Consider the following 16,507-nt stretch of genomic DNA (forward strand, 5'->3'; position numbering starts at 1 on the left):
CTAGGGTTAGGGTTAGGGATAGGGTTAGGGTTAGGGCTAGGGTTAGGGTTAGGGCTAGGCAGGGCCGGCGTCAGCACCCGACGCACCCGGGCAAGTGCCGGGGCCCTGACAAGTAAGGGGGGCGCACTCACGCAGTCATACATCCATCTGGCCGCTTTAACCCTTTCTACCCTTTCAATTTGCCCTGCCTGGCACAAGCATCTTCTCAGTCAGTGCAGGGCCAGGCACATAGGGGTTAAGGACACAGCCAGCGTGACATTGTGGGCGGAGAGTTCTCCTGCTCTGCTCTCCTGGCTGTGTGCAGTGCTGAACTAATCAGGCACAGGCAGATTCCGGACTGGAGGAGCTGCTACCGGCACCTGAGTGAGTGCCATGCTATATCGCTGTATATTCTGACAGTCTGGGTGACCTGGGGGGTCGGCCATGGGCTGGGCGGCTGCAGCTGATATATATATATATATATATATATACATACACTACAGCAGCCGCCCAGCCCAGGCCCCCAGGACAGCCTGTATAGATACAGTGTATATAATATATATAAAGGACAGGTGCTGGGGGCCTGGGCTGGGCGGCTGTTGAAGTATATACACCACACAGTACCTCTCCCCTGTATATATACTCTGCACAGTACCTCTCCCCTGTATATATACACCGCACAGTACCTCTCCCCTGTATATATATACTGCACAGTACCTCTCCTCCTGTATATATACACTGCACAGTACCACTCCCCTCTATATATACACCGCACAGTACCTCTCCCTTGTATATATACACCGCACAGTACCACTCCTCCTGTCCTGTATATATACACTGCAGAATTTACAATAGCTATCACTCATGTAAGAAGTGAATTATGGCATTGGACTATACCTATATTTCTCTGCTGTATCTGGGCATCATGAATCGTGGTATGTGTTAAAAGGGGGGGGCCCACTGAGACTCTTTCGCCCGGGGCCCTCAAAAACCTGGAGCTGGCCCTGGGGCTAGGGTTAGGACTAGGGCTAGGGTTAGGGTTAGGGCTAGGGTTAGGGCTAGGGTTAGGGCTAGGGTTATGGTTAGGGCTAGGGTTAGGGCTAGGGTTAAGGCTACAGTTAGGGTAAAGGCTACAGTTAGGGTTAAGGCTACAGTTAGGGTTAAGGCTACAGTTAGGGTTGGGGCTAAAGTTAGGGTTAGTGTTGTGAATTCTGTGGCTGAATTCACTCCTGTGGTCACAAGTGGTACTGCAGCTTCTGAGCTTCCTCCCTCAGGTGTTCTGGTGAGCTCGTTAACTGCTTCATTACTTAACTCCGCCTGATGCTGCTATCCTTGCTCCTTGTCAATGTTTCAGTGTTGGATCTGAGCTTCTCCTGATTGTTCCTGTGACCTGCTGCTCTGTATAGCTAAGTGCTTTTTGCTTTTTTGTTGCTTTTTTTTCTGTCCAGCTTGTCTTTTGTTTTGCTGGAAGCTCTGAGACGCAAAGGGTGTACCGCCGTGCCGTTAGTTCGGCACGGTGGGTTTTTTTTTTGCCCCCTTTGCGTGGTTTTGCTTTAGGGTTTTTTGTAGACTGCAAAGTTCGCTTTACTGTCCTCGCTCTGTCCTAGAATATCGGGCCCCACTTTGCTGAATCTATTTCATCCCTATGTTTTGTCTTTTCATCTTACTCACAGTCATTATATGTGGGGGGCTGCCTTTTCCTTTGGGGAATTTCTCTGGGGCAAGTCAGGCCTATTTTTCTATCTTCAGGCTAGCTAGTTTCTTAGGCTGTGCCGAGTTGCCTAGGTAGTTGTTAGGCGCAATCCACAGCCGCTTTTAGTTGTGTTTAGGATAGGATCAGGTGTGCAGTCTACAGAGTTTCCACGTCTCAGAGCTCGTTCTTGTATTTTTGGGTATTTGTCAGATCACTGTGTGCGCTCTGATCGCTAAGCACACTGTGTTTCTGGATTGCCTTCATAACACCTGTCATTAGCAAACATAACAGGTTAGGGTTTGAATTACATTTGCGGTTGGGAATAGGGTTGGGATTAGGGTTAGGGGTGTGTCTGGGTTAGAGGTGTGGTTAGGGTTACCGTTGGAATTAAGGTTAGGGGTGTGTTTGGATTAGGGTTTCAGTTATAATTGGGGGGTTTCCACTGTTTAGACACATCAGGGGCTCTCCAAACGCGACATGGCGTCCGATCTCAATTCCAGCCAATTCTGCGTTGAAAAAGTAAAACAGTACTCCTTCCCTTCCGAGCTCTCTAAACAGGAGTTTACCCCAACATATGGGGTATCAGCGTACTCAGGACAAATTGGACAACAACTTTTGGGGTCCAATTTCTCCTGTTACCCTTGGGAAAATACAAAACTGGGGGCTAAAAAATAAGTTTTGTGGGAAAAAAAGATTTTTTAATTTTCACGGCTCTGCGTTATAAACTGTAGTGAAACACTTGGGGGCTCAAAGTTCTCACAACACATCTAGATAAGTTCGTGGGGGGTCTAGTTTCCAATATGGGGTCACTTGTGGGGGGTTTCTACTGTTTAGGTACATTAGGGGCTCTGCAAACGCAATGTGATGCCTGCAGACCATTCCATCTAAGTCTGCATTCCAAATGGTACGCCTTCCCTTCCGAGCCCTCCCATGCGCCCAAACGGTGGTTCCCCCCCACATATGGTGCATCAGCGCACTCAGCACAAATTGGACAACAAATTTTGGGGTCCAATTTCTCCTGTTACCCTCGAGAAAATACAAAACTGGGGGCTAAAAAATAATTTTGGGGGGAATTTTTTTTTTTATTTTCACGGCTCTGCGTTAGAAACTGTAGTGAAACACTTGGGGGTTCAAAGCTCTCACAACACATCTAGATAAGTTCCTTGGGGGAAAACTGGGGGCTAAAAAATAATATTTGTGGGAAAAAATTTTTGTTTTATTTTTACGGCTCTGCATTATAAACTTCTGTGAAGCTCTTGGTGGGTCAAAGTGCTCACCACACATCTAGATAAGTTCCTTACGGGGTCTACTTTCCAAAATGGTGTCACTTGTGGGGGGTTTCAATGTTTAGGCACATCAGTGGCTCTCCAAACGCAACATGGCGTCCCATCTCAATTCCAGTCAATTTTGCATTAAAAAGTCAAATGGTGCTCCTTCGCTTCCAAGCTCTGTCATGCGCCCAAACAGTGGTTTACCTCCACTTATGGGGTATCGGCGTACTCAGGACAAATTGTACAACAAGGTTTGGGGTCCATTTTCTCCTGTAACTCTTGGCAAAATAAAACAAATTGGAACTGAAGTAAATTTTTTGTGAAAAAAAGTAAAATGTTAATTTTTATTTAAACATTCCAAAAATTCCTGTGAAACACCTGAAGGGTTAATAAACTTCTTGAATGTGGTTTTGAGAACCTTGAGAGGTGCAGCTTTTAGAATGGTGTCACACTTGGTTATTTTCTATCATATAGACCCCTCAAAATGACTTCAAATGAGATGTGGTCCCTAAATTAAAATGGTGTTGTAAAAATGAGAAATTGCTGGTCAACTTTTAACCCTTATAACTCCCTAACAAAAAAAAATTTTGGTTCCAAAATTGTGCTGATGTAAAGTAGACATATGGGAAATGTTACTTATTAAGTATTTTGTGTGACATATCTCTGTGATTTAATTGCATAAAAATTCAAAGTTGGAAAATTGCGAAATTTTCAAAATTTTCGCCATGTTTCCGTTTTTTTCACAAATAAACGCAGGTAATATCAAAGAAATTTTTCCACTATCATGAAGTACAATATGTCATGGGAAAACAATGTCAGAATCACCGGGATCCGTTGAAGCGTTCCAGAGTTATAACCTCATAAATGGACAGTGGTCAGAATTGTAAAAATTGGCCCGGTCCATAACGTGCAAACCACCCTTGGGGGTAAAGGGGTTAAGGGTAGGTTAATTTTAACGTTGAGTCTGTGGACAGGGGTCTTTTATAAAGGTGACTATATAACAAGTTGATTAAGAGCGTCTAAGTAATCTGTAGGAGCCAGAACTCTTAATGGTTGGTGGGGGATCAAATACTTTTTTCTCACTGCACAATGCAAATAAATTTATATAAGTTATACAATGTGATTTTCAGGATTTTATTTTTGATATTTTATCTCTCAATGTTAAAAATGATCCTACCCTTAAAATTATAGACTGTTCATGTCTTTGTCAGTGGGCAAACTTACAAAATCAGCAAGGGATCAAACAATTATTTCCTTCACTGTACCTATAAGCAAAATATTTATCAGTAGACTGCTATTCCTAAAATGTTGCAATTGAACTTCACCATGAATGCATGATAGCTATATGAACCAGTAAATTACTAAGGCGCACCAAATAGGAAACACAATCTCAAAAAATAAGCCTGATTAGAAATGAATTCTTAAAGGGAACCTGCCACCCCCCCCCCCCCTCCAAGACTTTTGAAACTAAAAGAGCCACGTTGTGCGGCAGTAATGCTGCATTCTGACAAGGAGGCTCTTTTAGTTATTGGTGCTGTAACTGCAGAAATAATCCGTTTTGCAATTTGTCCAAAATACCTGTCTTCAGTCCTGGAGGCAGGCCTTTCCCCCCCTGCTGCAGATGCCTCACAGCCGTCACTCAAGTCTTTTTGGGCGCCGCTTCCTCAGCACTGTTTTGAAATCAGCCGGCACCTGCGCTCTTTTGTCATGCCTGGGGCAGGCGCAGTGAGCGCTGCCCGTCCTCTGTCCTCATATGCAGTCTCGCTGACTGCGCCTGTGCGGATGCCCTGCCTGTGAATCCCAGCCCTGCAGTGTGAATAAATCAGAAGACACTGGTGGCCCTTTTAGTTTCAAACGCCTGGGGGGTGACAGGTTCCCTTTAAAGAGAAACTAAACTTTTTATTCAGTTCTCTTTTAGGTATTGTAAAATTATTTTGTAATATACTTCATTACCCTATTTTGCTTTATTCTCTAAGAAACACTACTCTATGGTGCTCTGCTAATGCTCAGTTCATGCTCTTTTCATTTCTTGTTTGGCAAGCTCTGTACACTATATTCAGTCTATGTATGGGACTTTCCCTGTCTGAGATGCTCTGCCCCCACCCCCATACCCTCCACACCCCTACTCAGGGGAATTTCTGTACACAGATATTTTAGTATAATGTACAGATCTTGCCAAGCAGTAGATGAAAGGAGCTTCTAAAGGAGCATGAACTGGGCATTGAACCACCACTGTACCATGGTGCTTGGGAAAGAATGAAACATCTGGGACTTTAGAAAAAAAGACAAGTAGTTACTATCAAAGGCAACTATTTTTTAACACTGGTTGAAAGGCAACCACAACTTTAAAAATAACTTAATGAAAAACTAAACTTTTTTTTATTATTTAAAGGGGATTCCCGGGACTTATAAAAAAAAGGCAAGTAGTTGCTAAGTGAGGCAGTTGGACCCTGTACTGGTCATTGACTACTTCTACTAGTCCCTGTCAACAGAGCAGCAATTTCTCTTCCTCTTTACAGGGTGGGACACCTGGCATCATGCTGATTGACAGCCTTCTCTCTGCTACCTAATTGGGGGAAGCCAGCGGTCAATCAGCATGACACCAGTAGTCTCGCCCTGTCAACAGGAAAAGAAACCACCACTCTGTTGACCAGGACTAGCTGATTCTCTGGTAGGAGTAGTCAATGACCAGCGCTGTTAGCAACTACATGCCTTTTTTAAGTCCTGGACAGCCTCTTTAAATCCCCCCCAAAAAAGTTTTGTTTCTATTTAAGTAATTTAAGGTTTTTTTAAAGTAGTTGTTGTCTATCAGCTAGTATTAAAAAATAACAAGCCGCGCTGGACCCACCTTTCCCGTGTCCACCAACGAGTCTTCGTCACTACTCTTAGTATCTGGTATTTGCTGCGATGTTGGTGTCATGTCTACAACATGGACGCCAATGAGCATGGTGGCTGTGCCATTGTAGACTGAAAACCTCCTTCAAATCAACTGAGCTCACTGATTGGCTGCCATGCTGTTGATGTGACTTCAGCGCTGCAGCTTGTCTGACACTGGGAGCAACGGCAGAGACTCGGCGCTAGACCCTGGGAAGGTGAGTGCAGCGCTGTTTGTTTTTTTGTAGCAATGACAAACTGCAGCTGAAAGGGAACAACCCTGATAAGTAGCCATGTGGCACAGGTATTTCATATTTCAGTAAATAGGTTCCTTTGTGTTTCGATAAAATAAAGTATATTTGCGCACATAATGAGACATAAAGGTTCCATAATTTTTTGAATTGACAATAATGAATCTAAAATAAAGAACCTGTTGACGCAGAATCATAACCTTGTCTTAAAGAAAAATAAATGGTGGGTTTACTTTATATTTCATGCACAGGAGGAACAGGTGAAAACGCACGAGTCTAAATTCAAGACTATGTCATCAAGCTTAATAGAACATCGCACGGCTCCTCCAGATAAGAAGGTGAAAGGGAAAGAGGTGGATGAATTTAAGCAGAAAGAAGACTATCTAGAGTTTGAGGTTTGTCACGTAAATCCTTCAAATGTTCACACTGAGTTATATGGCAGATTGTGATGCAGATTCGCTTTCTAAATCCATATCGACAGGCTATACAACTCTTTAAGTATGTTCCTATTCATTTCAATGGAAAATGCTCTTAAAATGTACTTAGCACTTGTTTGTGCATTTCAGTCTAAAAAAATACTCCAGTTTTGGCCATTGAATCAAAACTGGAATGAAAAATGACCCATTGACCAAAACCTTGTGATAAACAGCACAAAAATTATCCAAAAAATACTTCTACTTTGATTTGAAAATCTTTCTGCCATAAAAATGCTCATTAAAGAACTCCAAGTGAACAAATCCTTATTGTTAATAAGATGATATCCTACTATCTCATTCTGCGGAATTCATTTACGGCAGAGAAGAGTAATGACAGAAATGTAACACTTAACACTATGGATGTAAATCACTATTCTTCTTGGAAAAATGTATTCACTCCCTCTCTGCACTTTGAGAATTGCTTTCTATACCCCTTTCTTATTAGCTTAAAGGGTCAGATTTGGTTTGCGGAGTACGGCCATTTATTAACCCTTACTTATAATCCATCCCTATATAACATTAGAGAAGCTCGGGGTGCCTTCTTTTCTGCCGCATTAGAAAAGTTCTACAGCCTTTCAATGACCAGATGTTTGTCAAGTAGATTCCAGTGATGAGTTCATTATCAGCTTTAATTATCGCTCAGAAATGTTAAAATACTCTGGAGGGAAATAAATTAAACTTAAATCACACATCTTGATGCATGACATGCTTTGGAAATATTTAAAACTGATTTACATTTTTTTTTAAATAAACCTCTATTAACCCACTGATACTTATGCATGCGCCTCACTAGAGATGATATCCCATCCTTATTATATCATTTGGACAGAAAACATCCACTAAAGGTGAATGAAATTAATGGGTCGCAACAGATAAAGAACCAACCTTAAAAATTAATGTTGATCTGATGTATATATATATATATCTATATATATATATATATATATAGATATATATATATATATATACAGTACAGACCAAAAGTTTGGACACACCTTCTCATTTAAAGATTTTTCCGTATTTTCATGACTAACACGTGGAAATATATACTTAACAAAAAAGTGTGAAACAACTGAAATTATGTCTTATATTCTAGGTTCTTCAAAGTAGCCACTTTTTGATTTGATGACTGCACACTCTTGGCATTCTCTTGATTAGCTTCAAGAGGTAGTCACTGGGAATGGTTTTCACGTCACAGGTGTGCCCTGTCAGGTTTAATAAGTGGGATTTCTTGCCTTATAAATGGGCTTGGGACCATCAGTTGTGTTGTGCAGAATTCTGGTCGATACACAGCTGATAGTCCTACTGAATAGACTGTTAGAATTTGTATTATGGCAAGAAAAAAGCAGCTAAGTAAAGAAAAACAAGTGGCCATCATTACTTTAAGAAATTAAGGTCAGTCAGTCGGAAAAATTGGGAAAACTTTGAAAGTGTCCCCAAGTGCAGTGGCAAAAACCATCAAGCGCTACAAAGAAACTGGCTCACATGAGGACCACCCCAGGAAAGGAAGAACAAGAGTCACCTCTGCTTCTGAGGATAAGTTTATCCGATTCACCAGCCTCAGAAATCGCAGGTTAACAGCAGCTCAGATTAGAGACCAGGTCAATGCCACACAGAGTTCTAGCAGCAGACACATCTCTACAACAACTGTTAGGAGGAGACTTTGTGCAGCAGGCTTTCAAGGTAAAATAGCTGCTAGAAAACCACTGCTAAGGACAGGCAACAAGCAAGAGACTTGTTTGGGCTGAAGAACACAAGGAATGGACATTAGACCAGTGGAAATCTGTGCTTTGATCTGATGAGTCCAAATTTGAGATCTTTGATTCCAACTACCGTGTCTTTGTGGGACGTAGAAAAAGTGAACAGAAGGACTCTACATGCCTGGTTCTCACCGTGAAGCATGGAGGAGGAGTTGTGATGGTGTGGAGGTGCTTTGCTGGTGACACTGTTGGGGATTTATTCAAAACTGAAGGCATACTGAACCAGCATGGCTACCACAGCATCTTGCAACGGCATGCTATTCCATCCGGTTTGCGTTTAGTTGGACTATCATTTATTTTTCAACAGAATAATGACCCCAAACACCTCCAGGCTGTGTAAGGGCTATTTGACCAAGAAGTAGAGTGATGGGGTGCTATGCCAGATGACCTGGCCTCCACAGTCACCAGTCCTGAACCCAATCGGGATGGTTTAGGGTGAGCTGGACCGCAGAGTGAAGGCAAAAGGGCCAACAAGTACTAAGCAACTCTGGGAACTCCTTCAAGATTGTTGGAAGTCCATTTCCGGTGACTACCTCTTGAAGCTCATCAAGAGAATGCCAAGAGTGTGCAAAGCAGTCATCAAAGCAAAAGGTGGCTACTTTGAAGAACCTAGAATATAAGACATATTTTCAGTTGTTTCACACTTTTTTGTTAAGTATATAACTCAACATGTGTTAATTCATAGTTTTGATGCCTTCAGTGTGAATGTACAATTTTCATAGGCATGAATATACAGAAAAATCTTTAAATGAGAAATTTCTACATTCAAACTTTGTTTTTTTTGTTTTGACAGAAATCCCGTTACGGCACTTATGCCATGCTCTTAAGAGCCAAACTGAAAGCTGGCACGGAAGATTTGGAAGCTTTTGAAAACAGCTTATTTGACTCTGCAGAGAATGATGAGGACGGACTTAAAAAGTCCCGCTCCAGTCCTTCTCTAAATCTAGACCCTCCTATTACATCCACCAAAGCAAAATGCCACGGGTCTTCGAGAGGAAGCTGCAGAACAACCCACAACAGCAACAGGCAAAAATCTTGAACTGTCCGCTATAGAAAAATCTTGGCTGATGAATAAAAAAAAAATGAAGGGCCCCTCTTTTCCTAAATACGTGGTATGTTGGATTTCAAGCTGGTACCAATAAGTATTGCATGATTTAATACTTTTTGCGGGTACGTGCTTTGACGGGTTCAGACCTTGAAGGGCTTTCAGAAACAGTGGTGTGATTCCTAGAAAGGATGACAAGCTGCACAATCACTACAAGCACTGCCCAAGACATATCACATGTGTTGTGCTGGGGGAGAGAAGAGCATGTGAAGGGAAGTTTTTCAGTGTGTATTTCTCTATGTCCAGATGGTATACTCTTTCTTTTCTATTTAAGCCATTCAGATCCAGTGGGACCATATTTTTAAATTTTATGAGCGGAAGTCTACCAAAAAAGCAAACCTAAATGATACTGATAGCGTTTCCTCTCATATCTGATGGAACTACTTCATGTAAGCAGATAGAGCACATGAACTTTGTTGATCAGATTTTTTTTTTACGGCGACAACAAAGAGATGAAAGCCTCCGAGTCTAAACACAAAGGGCAATGTACAGAATTTCTATTCGTTTTGTATATGTTTCACCTACTCAAGCTAAGGAGAGGAGATAGAGTGAAGCCACGTGACTCTCAAAGCGGAACTTAGACTATTAGGCGTTTGGCAAAAATGACTTCTTCATTTTAGGATGGTGCCAATTCTTTACTGGACTTCTCCCTTTTTGTGACATATTTTTGCACTTTTACTACTTTACTGAATTTGATTGTCATGCTGATATTTTGTAGTATTAACGCTCCTTTTGAGGTTCGGGCATCGTTTCGTTTCATGCTAAGAGAAAAAAAATATGAATGTCAAAATTTCTTTATATAAAATACTCTAAAGGGAAGTTTACACTTAATGTAAAAAGGCAACAAAGATGCAACGTTCTCTGCATGTCTCAGAAACATAAAGCATTGGACCTGGACAGTCAAAGTTGGATGCACCTGAAGAATACCAGCAGAATTCCGATTTGCCATTGGCTTTTTTTGGAGTGAACATAAGGAATATAGTTGTATGGGTAAGAGTTTGGGACAATTTAGGATGGTACGAGAAACTGAAATTGAATGCCAAGCTTTTAAGCCATAATATACTGCCCAAAATTCTTGGTAAATTACGAAGCAGCAGTACTCAACTGTTCATTTTGAAACAAGTTTTGAAGCAGCTCTAGAGGGCTAGGATATCGTGACCAGAATTGCTCAATTTGCAGCAAATCGCATTCAATTAGAAACATCACTCTTGGCTTTTTTTGTATGACTTTGGTCGTTTCATTTGCGCTTCGACCTTCTATTGTCAATGTTTTATATCCAATATTAATCTACCTGATTATCACTGTCTGACTACATCATTTTTACAATATGTTTCAAAACACATAAAACTTAAACACATCAGTACATATACATACATACAGGTGTAGAGGTTAACGTTCAAAAGAAGACCCTCAGCTGTCATGTACGACTACATCTCATCTTCATCAACCATGCTAGTCATTGGCTTTTTGAATGGCAGATGCTTGTAAGAAGGACCATTCCTTCTAAGATGGATTTACATGCAATAACATCGCCGAACAAGACTTCTCAGTTGACAGCATTAAAGCTCAATGTATTCTAATTTACTACTGAAACCTCATCCATGTACACAAAATGCATATATCTGAGAAGATGCCACCATTTGGTTGACACCCTTATTTTCCCAATATCAGTATATTATTTTGAGGGTTTATTTGGGTTTAGATATTTTTAAATCTTGTGCCCTGGAAAGAATAGTACTATACGTAATTCAATAAAATGCCGTTACTTCCCGAGGAATTATATAGTGTTCAACATTTAGTCTTCTGGAGAGAATTTCCCTTATGGAGACATCAAAATAAATAATTCAGTCTTGTGAATGGCAAACTGCTCATTAACAGCAGAAATTTACTGAAATCGAAGAACTTGAGGCAAGCCACCCTCGGTAATAACTAGCAGCCATTCATTAGGAGCTGCCGCAGTTACATATTACATGTACTATTAATCTTAGTCTTGAATTATTTCCTACTTAGACGCTTTATTTTATTTCATTTTATTTTTTTTGACTGTTTGATGTTTGGCTCCAATGGGTGCAATGTTTGATAATGATTAAGGATCTGTTTCTGGTAAAATGGATTTCCTACCTAGTAAAATGTACATGTAGGAGTCAGTAGTCACATAGTGGAAAATTACGCAAAACTCCTTTTTTATTATATAAATTATGCTATAATGAGCGCACTGTTTCCTAGTTTTTTCAGATCGCTTTACAGTATTTTGTATTCTATTATTTGGGTTCTTCATATTATTATGATTTAATTTGCGCCAATACTGTTGCATATTTTATCATGTCTGTTTGTGTAAGTGCTGCAAATATTCTCTAGATGACTTCTACATCTAGACCTAAATAATCATATATCTGAAGAGACTAGATGTAACATTTATACAGCCAAATAGTTGTATTGACCATAAGGGAGGCGTTAGATTTCCATCAGTCGTGGCCTAAGATGCTAGGAAGTGAGTATTTAAAAATGGCTACAGGTTTGCAAAATCTATTGCTTACCTTTTAATTGTATGCTGTGACCTATAATACGGAGGCTATACGACAATGGCTTTTCCTCTTACGGCTCACCATATCATTTATATATCTAGAAAATGTGATATAGGATGTGAATATATTTTATTTGTCCCTTACCTGAGAAGTGGTTTCTCTGGATGAAAGTTGGAGATCACATATTCCAGTGTTTCTGATCTGAAACCTATAGTTTTGCATCAGCTGCAGGTTGGAGAACCCTGATATAATGCAAAATGGAGAAGGGATCACACGGAGTCATATCTCTGAAATGCCATTTTTTACAGTGCTCTTATAACCTCCAAGTAGCTGACGCTGTCATTCGAAAGTTCACTTAAATCCACAAGTGAGACATTGTGATATCACCTCCTATTATTCCAAATGGCATACTCCGCATAGAAACATTAATATGTTTAGATTAGAATAAGTACCGGTATTTGATGGATACAGCAGATCACACCCATGAATTGTCGAATTCTTATCTACAAATTATGTGAGTTCTTAGTTTGGCCATTTGTACCTAAACTCTAGAAAAAGTGGGTGAAAGACGCCACTAAAGTATTGTGTCTACTTCATTTTATAGTACACTATCTATAGAGTATAATATAATTAATATTTCATGGAGCGGGTATATTGTGGGACTCCCTTCTTCACAGCAGACTCAGGTGGTCTAGTAGCAGCAATAATTTCCCCACTTACAATATTTTTTTAATTCAGTTATTTAGGTTCTTAATATCAACAGATCCCAGATAGTGCACAAGACTGTTTTACTATTCAATATTAATATTTGCTTCATATTGAGTGTGGAAATATGGGTCAGAAGCAGTTACACGGAAAAAGAACATTCTCCTGCAGCCTAATCCATTCACACATTCAGTCTCCTACAGATAAGCCCATAGACAGGAATAAGAAGCAAAGAAGCTTACCGGTAGGATACAATCATTTGGAGAAACTACATTAAAGAGTAATGAAACTTTATTTTTCTATAATTTTGTCTAATGTGGAAAGTTATGAGCAAATCACTTTATTAGAGGAATTATCTTAATTCCTGTGACTGCCAATCCTCTGCTTTTCCCCGGTCTGTTCAGCTGCCTGGATATCTGCATGTACTCAAATGGAGTACAGATGATGGCAGTGATGGGTCAGCACTTGTGATCAGTGAATGTGCTTGGATAAAATCTTATCAGTGTATGCTTGTGTGCTAATAGAGTGTTTTCGGCGTGCTCGAATAATATGTTCTAGTCCCCGTGCCTGCATGCCTCCCCTTTGTTCGACAGCCGCAACACATGCAGGGATTGCCTAACAAACAGGCATGTGTTGCAGCTGTCGAACAGCCATGAGACATGCAGTCGCTGCGACTAACATATTATTCGAGTACGCCGAAGACACTCGGTTGGCACCCGAGCATGTGCGACTAACATCTTATCCCAGCACGCTTACTCATCACTAGTCAGCACCTGTCTCTGAGGGTTCTGCTTCTCAGAACAATCTCCTGCAGCAGCTTATCCCCACAGTTAGGGTATGTTTCCACGTTCAGGATTACATCTGGATTTGCTGCAGATTGAACCCTGTGTACATCCGCAGCGTTCAATGCTCAGCATCCAGATGTTACAGCATAGTGGAGGGGATTTTATGAAATCCCGTCTCCACTATGCGTGCGAACACGCATCCGGCAGCCCCTCGTTTATGGACATGCGCCGTGTCTTTTTAGAACGCAGCATGTCTGTTTACCTTGCGGCGACACTCCGTCACCGCAAGGTAAATAACAGGGTCCTATGTATAGGGTGCGGAGATTCCGGATGTGTGCAATGAACACATCCAGAATCACCACGCATACAGTAGCGGGCGCCGCTTTTGACAGAGCGGGTTTTCCGCTCCGTCCAAAGCGCCGGACCATGGACACGCACCCTTAGGCTAGTTTCACACTTGCATTTTTTTGCTGTCCGTCGTGATGCAGCAAAATGACGTATCGATGGACCTCAGGAAAATAGGGAAAAACGTGTGCGACGGATCCAGTGTAATGACGGATGCGTCGTACATAATTTCCGGGATTGAAATGTCCGGGGACGAGAGAGAGAGAGAGATGAATATTTTTTCTGGAAATGAAAATCCTTCTAGGCATGCTCAGAGTTGAAAAACTGGATCCGTCGCTGGATTCCACTGTGTGACGGTCAGCGACGGATCCTGCGTCCATAGGCTTCCATTGTAGCCGACGACAGACAGCGCAGGATACCGATTTTCCGACGTGCAGAAAAAACATTTCTATGAACGTTTTCTTTGCTCGACGGACCGCTATTTCTTGACGGATCCAGTGCAGGACGGACGTGACGGATGGCCATCCGTCACAATCCATCGCTAATACAAGTCTATGGGAACATTTTTTGCAGGATCCTGCATTCTCAATTAACTACGGAATGTGACGGATTAAAATAAAATGCGTGTGAAAGTAGCCTTAGTGACACACGGTGCTTACTCTGTCACTGCCATCATCTAATCACTCTAATATTAATTCGGCTAAAGGCCAGTAAATACACTGGGGAAAAGCCGGGGTTTGGAAATCACCTGCAGTTGTTTTACATGAGTGAAGACAAATCCCCTAATACAGCGATTTGCAAAGCTTCATAACTTTCCATGCTGGACAAAATTATAAAAAAGTAAATAAAGTTTGGTTGATCGCTGGCACGAGGGTAACAAGTCTGGGCCTTTTCCCCGACCCTGGATCTCCTGGCACCCGCAGTCACCTCCACATGTAATTGCATTAGCTCCCCCGATCCGTATACTATGGCAGCTCAGTCTACCTACAGCCCTGGACGCAGTGATTTTAATAAATGTAATTTTTAAGCTTGAATGGTTTCCCTTATTATACCAATTCCACAATTATCGATGCATCTCTACAGGTCACATGGACGCCATGATTAAGCCATGTATTACCTATAAGATGCCATAAGATGGCACCGATGACAGATGTGTCCCCCCCCCAAGCCTTTCACACACATTTACCTGTAATCTTTTTGTGGCTGTACTTAAAAATTCTATTTTTGATATTTGTGGTTTCAATATGTAATACTTTATCATATTTTACACTGTATAGTCTAAGAATAAATCATCAAATGCAGGCAGAAGTGTTTATTATGTGGCAATTGTAACATGAAAGATGGCAATAGATGTACAGTATACAGGGTGTATTGTCTAGTGGTTATGGGAGGGAAAAGTATAGTTTGATGATTTTATTTCTTTTATTAAAGAAGGGGATTATGACGGTGTATCCAACAAGACAATCTAATCAACCAAATCTAGAAATATATTGGAGAAAAAAAAAAACAATACTCCCAGATATCCCACACTGGGTCTGACTCCATCGTAAAATGCATCCAGTGGAGCGTCCAGTATGGCGATGCAGGTTGGTCTTGGACCGTAAGGGAATTGTGGGCAAACCAAAGTATTTTTAATTACATCCAATTATGACAGTGAATGTAAATTGCGTTCAATAATCTACATATCTTAATAGGATATCACTGGCACATATACCCTACTGGTAATTTGCCAACAGTAGCTATTAAAATAGGAACTCCTGCAGAGAGACAATTACTATAAGACTCATGAAAGAATTTCACTCGCAATGGCTTATTGTTTCAACCAAGTTTTAATGTTTGATATTTATTTCCCCCCCACACACAAAAAGAGATATAACACAAGATCCACCATTTCCAATAGGTAATGTTATACAACTCACCCAATCCCCTTCCCTTCACAATGACTATTGCCCTGATTAGAGCATGCTTAGATAATGCTTCTATACAATCAGTCTGACAGTCCATTGCTGCTAATGTGCGTGTGAAGAACAGGAAGGAGTGATATGGCGGAAAAAAGTTTCTAAAAAATACATTTAATATAGAAACCTACTTTAAACAATAGGTCATTGCTTTTAACACTCTACGCCAAACATCCTTTTAGTCCAAACACATAGCAGTGCAGAGATGGGACTTGCATGATGGACCTATTTGCTGGCACAGAGATTTATTTTTTTAAGTGTTTTTTAAGGCTTTATCCACCTGAAAAACACATCATGTATAGGGATGAGCTGACCCATGGAAGTTCGGATTCTGGTACCAGACCTGAACTTTATTGCTAACTTCAGATCGGGTACCAGAACTGTACCCGAACCTGAACCAGAACCCAAACCTCATTGAATACAATGCGGACCCAAACTTTGAGCTGGAACATTCTCTCTCACTGCAATGGACTTCCAGGAGAAATTCATGTTCGGCGTTTAGTTTTAAGTTGGGGGTCACTCCTCTCTAATCATGGCAACATACCCTAAGGGTTTCCAGCAGATCACTCTAAAAAGAATCTGTCCAGAAAGACTTTGTATTTGGCAAAAAGTAGGATTAGATCCTTTTAAAGGAAAGCAGCAATCGGTTTTCGCGATTATCAATGAACGGTAAGATGCCCATGTTGTACTTAGAAAAATGGCCATTGTCTAAAAAGCTAAAAAAGGACAGAGGTCCAACACCAGTGTTATATCCTTTTTATTTTACAGAATAGTCATACA

General features: G+C 40.9%; 1 protein-coding gene across 1 annotated transcript in view; it reads left to right on the forward strand.

Moving 5' to 3' along the window:
- PSD (pleckstrin and Sec7 domain containing) overlaps positions 1 to 9,445 on the forward strand; it is a 631,535-nt gene extending 622,090 nt beyond the window's left edge. Inside the window, exons 17-18 of the mRNA XM_069753283.1 lie at positions 6,320 to 6,463; positions 9,098 to 9,445. Of these exons, the coding sequence (XP_069609384.1) occupies positions 6,320 to 6,463; positions 9,098 to 9,343 (390 nt within the window). The 3' untranslated portion in view covers positions 9,344 to 9,445. The remainder of the gene's footprint in view (positions 1 to 6,319; positions 6,464 to 9,097) is intronic.
- Positions 9,446 to 16,507: the final 7,062 nt, after the last annotated feature.

This window comes from Ranitomeya imitator, chromosome 2 (assembly GCF_032444005.1).
Source record: "Ranitomeya imitator isolate aRanImi1 chromosome 2, aRanImi1.pri, whole genome shotgun sequence".
Taxonomy (NCBI): domain Eukaryota; kingdom Metazoa; phylum Chordata; class Amphibia; order Anura; family Dendrobatidae; genus Ranitomeya; species Ranitomeya imitator.